The 17,740-nt window shown below is 38.9% G+C and overlaps 1 protein-coding gene across 4 annotated transcripts in view; it reads left to right on the forward strand.

Annotated features, from left to right (window-relative positions):
• The window catches only part of ltbp1 (latent transforming growth factor beta binding protein 1), a 205,647-nt gene that overhangs the window by 85,770 nt on the left and 102,137 nt on the right, over positions 1-17,740 (forward strand). For 2 of the 4 annotated variants that reach the window (XM_012963793.3, XM_031901994.1), the window contains exon 5: positions 14,501-14,671. The exons of 1 other annotated variant lie outside the window; for it this stretch is intronic. In XM_012963793.3, the coding sequence (XP_012819247.1) occupies positions 14,501-14,671 (171 nt within the window). Of the gene's footprint in view, positions 1-14,138; positions 14,672-17,740 lie in introns of those variants that run through there. One more of the 4 variants, XM_004914666.4, reaches the window with a different exon arrangement.

Here is a 17,740-nt window from a genome sequence, read left to right on the forward strand (position 1 = left end):
ATTGCAGCACTTAAAATGTTATAGTATTTCATCTACGCCTCATTAAATTCATGCACTGAATTGTCTTATGACAAGGAAAGGAATAAAATGGGTTATAAAGTTTGGTGCTGATTTGGTGATCATTATACAAGCAATGATTCCTAATGAGGATATTGCATGTAGAATGACCATTTTATCTGAAGAGCTTTCAGTTCTTTATAGCTAGGGCTAGTTCCTACACCCACAAACTTCATGTGTGGTATGAAACATTCTTTCCTTACTAGGGTTTGCCTTGTGAAATTCACTTTAATCCAAACGAAGGGAAGGCTGCAGGAATGAATTAAGATATAGATGTTGAATCAGAGCCAACACAAACCTCATTTCCGCTCCCTTGTACAATTTATAAAGAGTAGAATAGTTGTCTGGGGATTATTACTCAGACTGATGTCCAAATATTGTTTTATTTATCTTTATCATTTCCATGAGATAGCCAATGCAATTTTCTTGTCAAAATGTAAGAAAAAAAGATAGACATATTTTTCCCATTCGTTTGGACTAGGTTATGCTATTGAATCCAATTTGTGGCACAGTTCAATTATGTACTGTATGAATCCCAAAGGTTTTGAAATGTAATGTTGTTTTAAAAATCAATAGTACATTCTAAAGTAAATAATTTTCCAGGGGAGATTGCAAAGCCGTGTTTCTTTATGTCTATTTTTCATGTAAGATCTAGTATCATTAATTTGTTGAAGCTTTTTTACATACTCGTTTCTATCAGAAATTCCCAATTTTTATAAGGATATCCAACAATAATAGTGAGCTGAAAATGATCTGCCTTTCGTGTAGAGCAGTGTTTCTGTAAGGCCACTCTTGTAGGACTTGCTTGTAAATCTGGGGAGGCCTCAGCGGACTTCTTATTCTCCATACTGGTGACTGATTTTTTTTCAGGCCAAATGATTTTAATTTTGTTTTCTGAGTTTCCTGGTTACACATTTTTTTGTCCTACTTTCTGGCAGGTAAACAGTAGGCATATAATACAGTAGAATCCCCATTTTACAGGTTTCAAGGGACCAGAAAAAAAATGGTGTAAAATCTGGGAAAATATAAAATCAGGGAAATGTATTATGCATTATATATTAATGGAACCACAGAAAACCAGTGTAAAATGCAGGGAAAATTAAATTCAAGGCATGTAAACTTCTGATTTAACTGTAGAAATATGTACTTGTTACTGTAAATGTAATTTTGGCAGTGATGTCTAACCAATGAAGCTGGGAAATGTGCTAAGATTATTTATTGGCAAATACCTACACTGTAGTATACCATATTCATGCAACATAGCAAACATTGTAATCTGTATGAATGGATTCTGGCATCTGCATATGTGGTGAACAAAGTCTGTGGAGAACTCATGATTTGGTGTTGTCTCTGCCATTTAGATTCTATACCTTTAGCCATGCTTAGCAATCTCAAGATCTGGATTTGCTAATTCCTAATGAGCTAAAGGACAGAGAGTGTACAAGGGATCATAGAAGGTATGGCCGTGTTTCTATTGTTTCAGTCATTTATGCCAAAAAAGGAAGTGAAGAGGGCCTGTTCCGCCTTTTCACTTCCTTATGTGTCAACACATCATAACCTGAAATGGATTAATGGCATATTAAATTTTAATTTCTGCCCAATACTAAAACCAACCAATATCCATAATCCACATCAGGCAGAATTGGTGGGCCACCATACTTTAACGATACCTGGTGGTGTAGCGGGGCGGCGGGGACGCCCGCCGCCTCCTCCGGTGCGGGGATGCCCGCCGTCATCTTCTAGGCGCACGCGCGCGCCTCTCTCTGTCCCTTATGCGCATGCGCGCTCTTGATGCGCGCGCATGCTCACTTGCGTTGTCGCCGGCGCGCGCGTGACGTCATTTCGGCGCGAAATTCAAATATTTAAAGCGCTCACTGTGCTGTATTCGTTGCCCAACGTGGGTTTTCCTTGCTGATTTCCTGGGTGCGATTCCTGTTCCTGTTCTCCTGTGTTCCTGACCTTGCCTGTATTTGACTTCTCTCGCTTGCTGCCTGTATTGACCTTTTGCCTGTTCTTGACCTTCCTTATTTGCTGCCTGGACCGACCATTGCCTGCCTGACTATTCTACTGGATTCTGATTCTGTGCTGCGCTGCCTGACTGTTGCTGACCCCGGCCTGTCCTGACTACTCTAGTGTTTCCCATCTGCCTGTCACACGATTGGTTCCTGTACTTTCTCAGAACTCTCTCCTTGGGTTTCTCACAATAAGACCTGGCGGCATCCGAGTAGCGAAGGGCTCCTCCCGACGTGAAAGGCGGCGGTTATAGGCGGAAGAGTGAGCCGAGACCGGACCCTTAGAGCCTGTTCTGAGTTTTAGGATACCATTCGTGACACATACACATAGAGATAATTGTACTAAATTTAATTTACTACTGTTTCATCCGAGTGTATGACCATCTTAAGTGTAAGACCACACGTGTGACTTGGTTTCCTTTTATGGCCTTATTGTAGGTAGAAGATTGCTTACACTGGCACTTGGTTTTACAGCTGAAAACAATTAAGGGGTTAAGTCCCCATGATATAATACCTGATATTGCAGAAACACTCACAGTGATTGGCTGTACCACCAGATATTACCTGCAGTTATCATTGATCCATTTGACCATCTGGTCATAAGGCTCAGCATTCACTAGAGACTATCAATCAGAAAGTCTGCCTGAAGTGTATATATTCTAACTTCTGCCCATATGACTGGAGCATAACTGTAGCACAGCAGGGGAAAATTCCTAGAGAATTTCTGTTCGAATATCTTGTGGCCCTGGCTTTAAAGTATATTAATGGGGTAATAAAATGATTGGCAGATGAAATGTACAAATTTCACTGATACAGGAATGACTCTTGTGTCATACAAAAGAAATGTACTTTTGTGTAAATGACCAATGCAGCTCTACTCAAGTTCTCAAAACAAGAACAAGTTATCTTTCTTATAATCACACTGTAATAAGTTTTCTAGGAAAAAGTGTACATAGTTTTGAAATGCAAACAAAATAAAGTAATGAGGTAACATTCAGAACAAGAGGCAGAGTGAATATCTTCCCAGAAATATAATAATGTGGAAGATTCCCAGTTAGCGCCAGAAGGGTACAGCCAACTGCTGATATCATACAAATCTTAACCAAAAACAGAGCGACTGATTTCTGGATAAATCAGCCACATTATTAAGGGGTATGATAATGCACGATGTAAATGGGCCAGGCTTTATGTACAGTTGCTGTTCAAAGCTGGGGAACCTTCAGTCTTAACCGTAACCAAATTAAATTTATAAATTGTATTGCATAGTAATAGCTTTGCATTCCCAGGTGTAATTAGGCTCACCAAAACATTACCTATGGAATAAGGATCTGAATTTGTATAGGTCTTCATTATTTATTATTTTCTAAAGGAGATAAATTGAAGTTAAACCACAATAAATACAAAGTTTAAACTAAGCCGAATGCCACAATTACAAAAAACAATAGTTTATTCACACAGGCAATATACACATGTGGACAAAATTATTCAGACGTATATGGCCAAAAGTATCAATATGCCTCCTTTTGAAGCACATGTCCTTCTTTTAACATTCATTGCCAGTTCCAAACAGTTCTTGAAAGCAATGTAAGCACAAATACTATTTTTCACATTATGGATAATTATGTGCAGGTAGTAACACACAAGCCCAACACTGTCTTGCACAATGCCAAGCTTCATCGAATGTGTTGTAAAGGCCACAACCAAAAGAGAAATGGAAATAAATTCTCCTGAAAGATGAATTGCACCTTGTAGGCAACTCTGGGCTTGGTGGTTGCCAGAAGAATTCTACCTGCCTGAATGCCCAGTTTTGGCACTTCCGTTCTTACTACTTTGTGGCAGCACTTTATGCATAAACCAAGAAATGTAGTTGCAGAAATGAAAATGGAGGAAATTAACTGGCTGACAAAACAGCCCTGACCTGAATTGAACTGAACACCTGTGGAACACTGTTTGAGAGCCAGGTTTAACTTCCCAACATCAGCGCCAAATGTTCTTATGGGTGAATAGAACCAAATTCCACCAATAATGTTTCAACTTTGAGTGGAAATCCTTTCCAGAAAACTAGAGGTTGTTATAGCAGCAAAGGGAGAATCAGTTTCATATAAATACCCATGGTTTTGGAATAAGAAGTCAGGCAGATTTTTTGTCACTTTTATTAATATAGTGTATGTTTATTGTCTATAAAATAAATAGGGCTTCTGTTGAAAATGTGTTAACCGAATCCACTTTTTTGGATTCTACTGAACCTTCGAATACTTTGTAAAGGATTTGGCCAAATACCGATTCGAAACCTAATTAGCACATGCTAACTAGGTTTTGGAAAGGTTAAATGTCACTGTGAGCTGAAAAAATTTCAACTTCTGTCAGACTTACCTCTGCCAGATGCTTGTCACACAGGGGCTGGACGACAGAAGCACTCCCCTATGCCTTCCACTGAGTACTCAGATCCTGGGTATGCAGACAGGGTGAGCTCAGATGAGGAGTAGCAGAGGTGCTAATAGCTGGTGCATGGGTCTCTGCTAAGATGGCAGACAGGTAACAGGGAGCAGGCAAAAGCAAAGTCACAAGACAGGCCAAGGCCAGGACAGGCAGCAATCAGAAGTAGTCGAGAACAAGCCGAAGTCAGGAACCGGTAATTCAATCAAAAGTCAGGAGGGAGCCGAAGTCAGGAACAGAAGTACAGATCAAAACCAGAATCACAACAGGAACCGCTTAGTGTCAATCAAGAAGAACGATAACCTCACACTGGACTGTAGGCCACGGCGTCTATTTAAACACAATGTGCATGTGTCTGCTTTCGTACAAAAGTGCACCAAAGTGTGCACAAGCTGATCGCTTCAAAGCACGTGCAGATAATAAATAACCGTGCATGCGCAGAACGGGCAGCTTGGCGCGAGCAGTGTGGATCGCCTGACAACTTCTGTGTTTATTTGACAAAAAGTCAGGTGATTTTTTGGATTCGGATTTGGTTTGGCCAGGACCGTGGATTTGGTCAAATCCGAATCCTGACGAAAAAGGCCGACTACCAAACCGAATCCTGGATTCGGTGCATCCCTAGTTAATTCTGTTTTAATATTCTTAAAAAAAGCTAATACAGGTATGGGACCTTTTATCCAGAATGGACTGGACTTGGGGTTTTCCAGATAAGAGATCTCTTCGTAATTTAGATCACCATACTTTGTCTACTAAAACATAATTTTGACTTTTAAAAATATAATTTGTAAATCAAAATATGAAGCCAATTTGTTATAATTTCTGGAATAGACCTCTTTCATTTTGCCAGCTTTGGATTTCTCAAAAGTAATGGTAAAGAAAGTGCGGATAAACATTCCAACTGTTTATGGAATGTTTATGAGTTAATGGAAAACACCGAAGAGCTGTAATACTGCATGAGATCTGGAAACTGGTCCTGCTTTTAAGAATAACAAAATAACAATTTAGGCACATTCTTTTAAATTGCTTTATTGGAGCAGTATCTTGCAACAATATGTTGCAGCAGTTATATGTAGAAATGAAGCTGGTATAGAAAGCAAATAGACAATAATGTTCACTTGAAGGAATAAAGTAAACCATCTTTAGAAATAATGTTTCAATTTAACATTGAATTTCAAGATTGTTAAGTTTGACTTTGTTGGACTGAGCCATCATGATTCAGGGTACTTATTATTATTATTCAGCTACCTTAATTGTTTAACCAGCAGGTTTCTCAGTTGACATTAGTTCATTTTGCCTTGACACCCATTTCCTTATGATTAATATAACATTTATTTGTGAATTTTCCTGTTTTTTTACTTAATTGTCTAAATCAAAATTGCCATACGTACCTGGAACAATTGTTTTAGTCTTGGATGCACTCGATATAAATACAAGTGAGAAATGACAAAGGTGACATGTCTTGAGAAACTGAATAAAAGGTAAGTTTTAGAAAATGGTGCTTGAATATACGGTATATAGTAAAGTTGTGTTTAATGCATGGCTTTCACAAGAAATTAATTATCCATTGGGCCTCTTTTTACGTCACCAAAGCAGCATGTTTTATTTCAGAGGTTACAGATAATCTAAACAGGGTTTTAATACACCCTGTAAAAGTAGCTTGCATGTTATATATTATGTATTTCAGGAAACTCTTCAGTAGTAAGCATTCTATAGAAATAAAATATAATTTAAATTATAGTTAAATGATAGTAAGCAGAACATTACCAGCTAGAGCTAGTATACTTGCCAATAGCAACCAATAAGATCTTTGCTTTTATTTTCTAATTTGTAGTACAATGAACCCTTAGGGGCAGATTTATCAAAACACAAGTTCGAATCCCGAATGGGAAAAATTCGGATTGGAAACGAAATTTTTTTGAAGATCGCAAATATCACGAAAATGCTTACGGAAAAATTGTATTAGTCAAGATAATATCGTATTGGTGATCTGAAAGTCACAAACTTGACTCAAACCTGACTCCATCTGCTGTTTGCATTTGCCACATGATACAACTAAATCAGGGAAGAACTGTAACTAGCCACATTATACATTAATTCCAATTCTTGGTGTACACAGGGGAGACAAGCCACATCGATATTAACATCAGAAAATAATGAGGGGCTGATTTACTAAATATTGTAATAATTCTGTTCAGTTCAAAATGATTTGGGAATGTACTATTCCAAAGACTAAATCCAATAATATGAGACTGATTTGGAAATGTTAATTGATAGTGATCAATCTTTATGGAAACCGTTAATTCAATAGCTATTGCTTGATCTTTATTGAATAGATCTGCCAGTTGGATAAGTTCCATCAAAGTTCAAATGTCTTGGAATTCAAATATACATTTTTACATAACTTAAAACAAAATTATATGCAGTTTGTTAATTTCCCATATGTTTATTTGTCTGTCATCTGCGTCTGCACCATATATAGCAGTTCTGTATTTTGTTTTAATTGCTGGCATACCATTGTTTTAAGTCATTTTTGGCCTCTTTTTTGTATGTCTGCTTAAATAAGCCAAAGCAAGCCTTTCTAAGGAAAAGTCCTAATTGAGCAAGTAAGTTAATTTGATATTGTTGAAAGGTCTGAGACCACAGATTTATACATATATGGACACTCATTTTGTCCTTAGAAAGGCATGACCAGTTGGCTGGACTTTGTTTCACTTTAGACTGATTAACCTGTTTGTATAGATTAGTGGGGTAACAGTGGGAAGGGTGGCTCTGCGTAAAGGTCAGTAAAGGTGAGACTTGGGGAGAGTGCATATTTTATCCTCCAGTGAAATAGGGGGTAGCGAGTGATCACTTAATTTTTGTTCTATATATTGTTGGAACTGTGGCCAAATGGCTGATATATTTTTATGTACAGGTATAGAATCTGTTATCCTAAAGGTTTGGGTAAGTCTGCTAAAAAATAATTATATATAACATAATATGAAGCCTCAGATAAGTGATCCCATGCCTATACTTGTAACCTGTTATGAGCTAAGAGGGACCCTAACCAAATATTCAACCTTCAAGAGGGGACTTAGATTTAACGCTTAGGTATAGCGTTATTACACAGAAGCCAAGATAGACATGGGCTATTTGTATCTACTGTACATAAACACTGCAAAATTGTACCTACTGTAGACCAACTGGGGATCCAAAATTAGGAATAATAATTGCAGGTGTCTGCTCAGGGATGTACCAGCCAATCAATACCCAAGGTAGAAATATTAATCTCCTAAACTCTTTTTGGCAGTACAGAAGTTTAAAACCAGAAGTTTTCCACTCCACTAGATGTGGGAAAGGGGTCCCTGGATATCTTTATATCCCTGCAAGGGAAGGGGAGTCCAATTTATAGCATATTTCCTCTGCCCCGGTAGCTTAGAGAGGGCAAATTCAAATCAGCAAACTATTAAACAATATATGATTGTTTTGATATTATTTGTTTTCACATTTCTGTCACCACATACTTCTTTTTTTCTTTAGGAAAGCCAGACTCAAGTTCTTCTCTATTAATGCAAAGGGCTACTGTTTGCTAGAATACATTTGGTAAAAATGCTTCTTTGCTGCTTGACTGAAAGTCATTCTTGCATGTTACCTACTGACATTACCTGCATTTTTTGCGAATAAAATCAGAGACGGAGTTAATGTTGGCAATAAGTGGGAACTAATATTAGAAGATACCTTTAGGATGGCATCATTATGCCTGGAGTATTCATAGGCATATATATGCCATAGGCCAATAATGTAGTACTGAACAATGAAAGAAGGACCACTATCATAATTTGCATATGATTAAACCACAAGATGAATTTGCAAATGGTTAAAAAGCAGACTTTTCAATTCACTTATGTTCAGTTTGTTTCAAAGTGCAAATTTCACACATCATCACACATGCATGCAGCAACACATACATGCCACCCCCCTTCAACCACTCTACAGCTGGCAATACACTGAAAGATCAGCTATGTTGGTGAGGTTGCCAAATAAGCAGATCTCTCCCCAATATGCCCACAGCAAGAGAATGCAGGCCCTCGATCCAAAAACCACATCCATGAGCTGATTGTCCGGAGCGCTCAGTTGCGGAGCACTCTGCTTCATAACAAAGATGATGGCACCCATGGCTGTGTAGTGCCATCATCATGCTGTGTTTTGGTGTGAAAACTCAAAATAAAAGGATGCTCGGGACCAGGGTTCAGTGCCAGAAAATAGGTTCTACTCAAGTGTTCCTGGATGCCTTATAATTCCTATTTGACTATTTTATGGCTCTTGACCTGTCTGCTTTGTCTCCTGATTACATCTGATAGCTGCCTGACCTGATCTGTTACCTGGATACGACCACAAACCTTCTAAACCTCAAGATACCCTGAATCATATTATTTTCTACTAAACCTGTTCCCTAGCTTCCTCCTTGGTCCAAACTCCAACCTAAAAGTTGTGATGCAGTCCTTTCCCCAGTGGGATTTTTAAAACCTTTCCAATCAATATCTGCCTGATTTGAAGCCAGATATTCATCAAGCAGACCTGCTGGAGGGCTCCATGCACAGGCAAATAAGCTGCCAACTCAGTCTGAAGAGGCTGAATCATTAGCTTTATTCCACCCATGTGTGGACACCTTAAGGCAGGAATTTTGGGGGAAAACTCTGCATTGTGAGTTAAAGACATGACACTGTATTGTAAATAAGCCCTTCTGTATTTTCAAACAATGTTTACAGAGAAATGTTTAGAGTGCACAATAGGCAACAATAGAAAAGCATATTAAGGTGTTGCCAATACACCTGCATCTAAAGTGCCAAAAAAGTTACCTAATTATGGGCAGATAACAATATTTATAAATAGAACAAATTCTTTAATTATTGTAGTTCCTATACAGTATATTCTCCTGTCACAGGGACTGGAGTATTGATAATGGCCAGGCATTTGACCCATATAAATATTGCCATCTGTTATCTTTGAGAGCACCTCATAGAATACACTTAATACTCTCTGTATTTATACTGTACATAAGAGACCCACTCTTGACCTAACTTAATTACCGTGATAGGAAAGGTAAGGTTGAAGGCAAAAAAAAGTCATAGGTCTGCTCAGCATTCAACTGTACTGTTAGCAAGAATAGAATGATATACTGCATGTCTTTTAACTATCCCAAACACAAATCAGTTACTTATCATTTGTTTGAGACACTGTATGCACCTCTCATATTTTGTATATACAAATTATGACGTTTCCATAATTAATTATCTTTGTACTTTTGCTATTTTCAAAATGTAACAAAACCATCTTAATGGTTTTGTTAAGGCTGTGGCTAAGGTTTATGACTTTGGTTCATGCACTGCTGTTCTGCATTAATGACCGCTAGGGGTCTCACCCCAGGCCCCACAAGAATGAATGATTACTGTTTGAAATGGCCATACACTGTTTGGCCTTCAAGATATACAATGAACAGATTCTGTTTAGTTGTCCATACTCAGTGATGGCTTAATTATTATACAGCACCATTCACATGCCGACACCATGCCTTGGTACAGTAGATGAAATTTCTGATCTGCCCAAATAAATTGAAATCTGATACAATCACAGGATGGTCCTTTAAACACTGACCCTGAAGGTGACATGCATACCCAGATAGTCAGGGAGTATGTCTGAAACTGACCAAACTCCCTGACCAAATCTAGACTTTACTGTGTTGCAAAGGCGCAACACACAGAACTAACCAAAGATGCATATATGTAAGGGTTATGATGTCTAAATACCTCCTCGAAGCATCGCATTTTTAGAATGATATACTTAAGTGAAGGTATATAGCCCAGTTTGTAAGCATTACCAAACAATCCACACAAAAAAATATGTTGTGCAGTGTTTTACTCATGTACAAATAGATGCATCTGAAAAAAATGTATAACACATGCCATATTTATTTTGTTTGTTTTCATTGGTCAACCTGCAGCTGCCTGAATAAATCAAATCACAAATCAAATCACAACTGGTTGCTGTGACTTACTGCCTTTGTGTATATTCGCATTTTCAAATGAGCCCCAGTGTGCCTTTAGCTGCTTTTAGACCACTCGTTGCATTTAGACTTACCCTAATGTTGGGCCATTACAGTATTTAATACTTTGAAAGATATGTGCTCCTACTTTAACCTAAACACTTTCTAGTTTACAATGATTCCTAAACAGTAATTTTTATAGAGCAGTTGGATGTAGAGATACCATTGTAGTAAAAGACCTGCATCCTCCTTTACACATTTGGCAGCATTGTATTTATGCGGGGCCAGCAAGGAAGTGCACTCCACTGCACGACATTTAGAACCCTGTACGTACAGACTGCCCAATGGCATGGACAATGCTGCCTTGCACCAAGATTAGATGCAGAGCGCAGCTGGACCCTGGACACAAGTGCTTTTAGAATGAGTGCAAAGGGGTGCACTTTCCAAACTTTTTTCCACTTTAGAGAGTTCACACTTTACCCATATTGCTATCATTCAGGGGGCCCATACTGAGGAGTAGAATAAAGATACTGATCTAAGTATTCCAAGGGCATATGCTGTGAATTTCTTAATACAGGAAATAGCTGCATTTGATGATCCAGCTGAAAGTCTCACAACAGTCATCTAATAGAACAAGAAATTGTTCAGCACTACCCAGAAAGGCACATTTATTAATACACCACTCATTTCATTTCATTTAGTGGCACCAACAATATAAGCTGTGGTCCTTGGTTCTCTAGTAAATATCTGCAACTATCTTTGTTCCTAATAAACAATGTTTATAATGTTTTCTGTAATTTTGCTTTTGTACAGTAGGCTGATGTCTAAAGGATCAGTGTGATAGTTCATCCCGTGTTTTGCTGTGACTCAGTGCAACAGGATTTCCACTTTGGTGGTCACCTCCAAAATATTTCTAGGAGGAAATGAGTACAGAGATAAAAAGAGAAGCCACCCTCTCTCATTGCAAATGGCTCATTTCCTTCAGTATGATGAAAGCTATCCCAGTTAACTCTGCACAGCTCAGTTTCTGTATGTGAATACTTTCAAGTCATTACAGCTTCCTAAGTGCAGAGGCTGATGAGCAGTTTACGGCACTCTGCCATATGGAACTCCCATACTTTGCTGACCAAGGTCAGATGCTTAAATCATGTGGGTTATGTATGAGTCAGAAATATAGCAGTGCATAGAACAGCTGTTATGTTACAGACAAACAGGTCATGCATTATATGGGTTATTTGATTTCTTGCAGCTTTACATATGAATATGGATATGACTGCAGCACAGATTTATTGCTATAACTATGACCGCAGCACAGATCTTGAGATATAAAGTGTGAACCAAATGAATAATATATGTAAATGCTTTGTATCATCGGGAGGCAACCTGCTGTTAGTTTGCATAATGATTGATGTTGTACGGTAATTCCGCAGCATCTGGCGATATGAAGCTTCATTTACAAAGTGAACACTCATTGATGCTATTCACTAAGGCATGCATACATGCTACTACCAACTTGCAGCCACTTGCTGGGAGTAGTAATACACCCACTGTTCTTCTCTGCTGCATAGTATGCAAGTGTATAGATTCTAAAGAACAGGCTTCATCGTTAGTCGCTATTGACTTGCCCCAGATGGACAAGAATGCTGTTAGGGCTTAACTCCATGGAAGATTTTGATCAGATTTTGTGGGTGAGATTTTATCTGATCTTACCATGCAACACCACGCAACAGCACAAGATTTTGTAGGATACTACAAAATCTGATCTCCATCAGATGTAAAGTCGAATCAGTCGGATGAAGTGTTTTGTTCCTACATCTACATCAGTCGATCAGACTTCATCAGATTTTATCTTGTCAGTTAAAGACACAGCATGCAGCGTTCCCTTCTTAAAGGCACATTGTGTCGGACGGCAAATCTTTTATGTATTTTACACATCAGATTTTTGTAGCAGTTCTATTATATTTTGACCCATGACTACATCTGACTTGTTGAACATGTTCTGTCGATATGACACTATCCTAAAAAAATCTCCTATGGAGTTTTGCTCTAATAAACACAGTGCACTGGAAGAGGTGCCTTTCTAAATACAGGGGATGCTACTGTGCATCAGTATTGGTGTATTGTCCACAAAGTGTGACAACAGTTGTGACAGTTATGGTGAGATTCTGGGAAAAGTTCTGCCTTGTGGCAATGTGGGCAATTAGTTCAGAAAACTGCACTTGGCATTTGTAAAAAAAACTGGTAACACTCGGGTGTTTGCCTCACAAACACTACTATAATTTATATAAATATCCTGCTGTGTAGCCACGGGGGCAGCAATTCAAGCTGGAAAAAAAAGAAAAAAAGGCACAGGTTACATAGCAGATAAGCTCTGTAGGGTACAATGTAATTTTATCTGTTATCTGCAACATAACCTGTGCTTTTTATCCTTTTTCCTGCTGGAATGGCTGCCCCCATGGCTACACAGCAGGGTATTTTATAAACTATAGTAGAGTTTCTAAAGCAAACACACAACTTTTATCAATGTTGGCCAACAGTACATTATATTTGAATTACTTTGTTTTTTTTGGTGTTACCAGGGTCAGACTGGGCCTGCGGGACACCGGACACCTTGGACCTGATGGCCCAGACACAATCCCTGCTGGCCTCCTTCCCCTCATTGAGTCTACTTTTGCACGCTCAGGGGGGTGGGACGGGCACCCTACAGGGGAGCATGTGTGTGAGTGGAGGGGGCACTGGGGGTGTGTGGGGGGGGGGCTGGGGTGGCCCCCAGTCCCACCCTGGGTGTTACTGTTCTTTTACACAAATGACTAAAAGTTGTAGAAAAGAAGTACAGGTTTGGCATCCAATATCCGGAAATCCATTATCCAGAAAGCTCTCACATCTTTAATGTTATGTTTAAATGTTATGTAATCACACAAGCAAAGTTTAGTTCGGCCAAATAGCACAAAGCAGGAGGTAAAGTACATACATTTACCCCTGGGTCTCATTTCTTAGACACAGGGGCCTCCCTTTAGCTCATTAAGCCACCCACCTACCTTTCTTTGGTGAGGATGTTATGTCTATAAGAGAAAAAGAACTTGTTCTAAAAGCAACCCTTCTGGCACTCTCTGTCAGGCAGCTATTGGAAGCCAAACAACTTGAGGTTTTTACACATTAGCAAATTTCTGCCCAGTTGCCTTCCTTCAACTGTGACAGACCTGATGGTGGTTCTTGTTAATATGAAGAGAAAAGGATATGAACTGAATAAATGGAAACCTAACCAACAGTTGTTAACACTTGCTCCCCATTTGCCTTCTATGTAGGTATAATGAATTAAGGCTGCATAAGAAACAAATCCTCTTGGGAGTGGCTTTGCCAAAAAGTAGTGAAGGGGAAAAAAAAAGATTTGGGTCTGGGCAGCTGCGTCACACAAGATTTGATCACTGTAGTGCGTGGTGCCAGGAGATTTGAGACAGATGTTCTCAGACGTGCCGCATGCCTAAAACATTTCCAGGGGACGGGCTGTAGAGAAAGGCAAAGAGAGAGAGGGAGACCTAATAAGTTCAGGAACAGCTGGAGTATACAGGAGGAAACAGAAGTTTCTGCTCCCCTAGGTGTATAGCCAGCTTCTTTGCATTACATCTGCCTGTCATAGCTGGCTATTTAAGCTGTCATGCACCGTGCCTCTGGGGGTTTTTTTTTACTATGATTTTACCTTTCTCTTCCCCTGTGAATGAAATACAACATTGTGATTAGTAATCCCACTCTGGTGACTTGACTTTTAACTGTGGTTTTGGAGTCCATCCCGGAGTTCTGTTTGTTAATCTCCCTACTCCTGTGTCAGACACTGCTGGATGCAGAGCAGAGAGCACTGACGAGCTGCTGCCGCACTTTTCTCATACTTCTCTTGCTTTTTCACCTTGTCTGGGGAGCAAGCCAATGGATACCAAGCTCATATGTCTGTTTTTCCTTTTCTCTGTGCCTCCCCTAGCACTGGGAAACCAGACAGGGCGCATCAAGGTGGTCTTCACCCCCAGCATCTGCAAAGTGACCTGCACCAAGCACCACTGTCAGAACAGCTGTGAGAAGGGAAATACCACCACGCTTATAAGTGAGAATGGTCATTCTGCTGACACACTCACATCAAGTAACTTCCGAGTAGGTGAGTACTAGTCAGTCCTACTACACTCACTTCTCTAGCAAGTATTTAGCTTTAAAATTACTTTTAGTTTACTGGGTACTTGTTGAAGCCAAAAATAGCATTTGTCACTGTGACTGTTAGCTGTATATGTTTAATGGTACTGTAGGTAAGCACTTGCTGTTCACAATGAATGAAATGCTCAGCCATGTAGATATTTTTTATATTTGCAGCCTTTATTTAGGCAGTTTTTATTCTGGGTGCCCTGTATATTGACATCATGGAACAATTATTATTATAATTTTCCCATGTTCCGCCATATATAAGTACTAGATACTGGTATGTAATCTATTATCCAAAATGCACTGGACTTGGGACTAATGTTAATTTAGCTATCATCATTTGCATAAAATGGACTGTTGGGAGATGGCTATACTATAATTTGGAGCTTTCTAGATATTTTGTTTCCAGGTAAGCAATCCCATACCTGTACAAGGTATTGTCTTATTACAGATAAAAAGCAAATCTCTAAAAATCTTATCTATCTACACACTTTTAAACTTACAGATTGTAAGCTGTACAGAGCAGGGACCTCTGCTTCTTCCTAATGTTATACAGTGCTGTGATTCTTAGTAGCGCTATATATCTAGAGCTATACATATATACATACATATAGATTTTTTTATTAATAATAATAATAATAATAATTTATAATACACACGTTTCAGTGAGTCATGTGACACAAATGACATCACTTAGCACGATTATAAATGATGACGTCATTAAGTACTGTTTATATATTTTTAATTAAATACTGTATTATGCAGTCACCAATGCAAGGTTTACCATTTAATGGTAAAGATTCTTACAATCTTACATACTGCTCTAGACTTCTAGAAGTATTGCTTAATAGTCAGTGAATGTGTTCATTTCTCCTGTTATAGGCTCTCCTTCACCTTAAATCTACTGTTCTTAATTGTGTTGTAAGCTGCATGAAGACAGGCCTAGGCTGCTCAGTGTTTCCTGATCTGATGTGGATACTTCTGTGGCATGCTGGGTATTCATGACAGAAACAGTCTATGGGAGGAAGATGCCAAGCAGTCGACACTCATGTGTTTGATGTTCTGCCATGATCATAGGCTGGAAATGTACATCAGAATGTTGATGGTCCTTTAGTGTCCATAGTGTAGATAGTGTTCCACAGCAACAGAAAAGAGAAAAGCACCATTTGGCAGCCAGAGAGGAATCCTATAGGGCACTTCTGGAAACTTTCTTCTTGTGACATTGCTCTAATATGTATAGAAGTTGGGCACATCTCCCCCACCCAAACCAAAACATTTGTACTGCATACATCCACTCCACCAGAACCATCGCATTTTCTTAAAACAAATAGCAGCTTTCACCCGGCAGCCATTTTCCATGTCACACATCTTCCGTGACAAACTGCACATGTGCACTGAAGAAATCAGGCTTACACAGGCAGAACTTAGTTTGATGAAAAAAAAGTCCTGCTTGGATTGTGCCCTGTAACAGTTAAGCTGAGCTCAGGAAAGGAGGTAAGGAGAAAAAACATCTTTCTCCAGCAGAGTGTAAAGCTATTGTTATTTCTATGGAAACCAGCTGTGCCATCCCTTCATTGGCTACTAGACTGGAGGATGTGAGACCTGAGTTGATAAGAATTGAGCATGCTCAGTAAGCCAAGAGCCAAAGTCAGTTCCTAAAGGAGGGGGCCGAGAGGGTTAGAGGAGGAGAAAGAATCCTAAGTGATTAAGGGAATGCTGGAGCCTTACTATTAACCTTTAAACAACAGTAGTAAAGATTTCCAAGAGGCTGTTAAATTTTTTTGTGGAAGGTTTACGTGTCCTTTAAAGCAGTGCAAGTAGGTGGTTGGTTATCGGCCTAATCAGGAATGGTAATTGGAAATTACATTTTGTTTTCAAGCTGCATTTTTGTTTCTCACTGTAATATATTTGCCCACAGAACACTAGGGGCAGGAGATTTTATGTCATTTAATGCTTTAGCTGTCATGAATTTCTTAAAAGGACATGCTGTGAATTTGTTGTCTTTGTCTGGAACTGTAGTTCATGCTACACTGCCTTACTGTGTCTTCCCTTTACTTTCTTATATATACTCTGCTTTTTATCAAACCCACATACTGCTTTGTGCTGGAACATAAAAGAGAACAGATCTTACAGTAGACAATGCGGCATTAAATAACAGATAATTTTATATCTTTTTACATGCCACTGGTTAATGTTAGCATACTTGTTTCTTAAAAGCGCTTATATGGCCTTTATCTGGGTTCTAAGTGTTATGTATGTATTTGGCATTATTACAGAAAAAGTATTTACACAGCTTTATCTTTGGTTTGAACTAACTGTTGTCCAGACAAATTGCTCTTTAAAATATGCTGAGGATTTGACTAAGAGTAGAGGAATTTACCTGTCACAGCTTGTAACACACCTTGTTCCTAGAAGAAAACCAGTTGTTTCCACCTTTGGCAAAGGCACTGTTTACTTTTACAGTAGGTTTGTTTAAGGGTGATAATAAGCAGATGGTTTGTCCAAGTTAATGTTCAAGAATAGATGTACCTCCTATATTGCTCTACAATTTAAAGAGACACTCAAGGGTAGTTTACATCACTGTTTTTGAGGTCAAATGTTGTTGCAAATGAAATTTTATGAGTAAAGCTGAAAATAGTAATAAATGATTCACAACCCTTCCTGTATAATTGGATGCACTGGGTTTCATTCATTACCTTGTGCAAGAATACAATTATCCACCCTGCAAAATCTGACCCACAAACTCATTATTGTAAATAAGCCATACATCTTTACATATGGGGGTTAGAGCTTTCCTTACCTACACCATACTTCTGTTTCTGGATTCAATAACCCCATTTATCCAGTTCCCTTTTAACTGGCTTGGGCACATGAAGTGACAGAGCCTGGACTGATCATTTTAGGGGATGGATGGTAGGTACAAGGCTATTCCTTCCCAATACACAGAAAAATGGACTAATTCAATTTAAAGTGGGGACATAGTGTCTGAAAACTTTTGCTGACCGTTTAAGGGTGAGTGGTAAAACATGCA

The sequence above is a fragment of the Xenopus tropicalis genome, chromosome 5, assembly GCF_000004195.4.
Source record: "Xenopus tropicalis strain Nigerian chromosome 5, UCB_Xtro_10.0, whole genome shotgun sequence".
NCBI classification, from domain to species: domain Eukaryota; kingdom Metazoa; phylum Chordata; class Amphibia; order Anura; family Pipidae; genus Xenopus; species Xenopus tropicalis.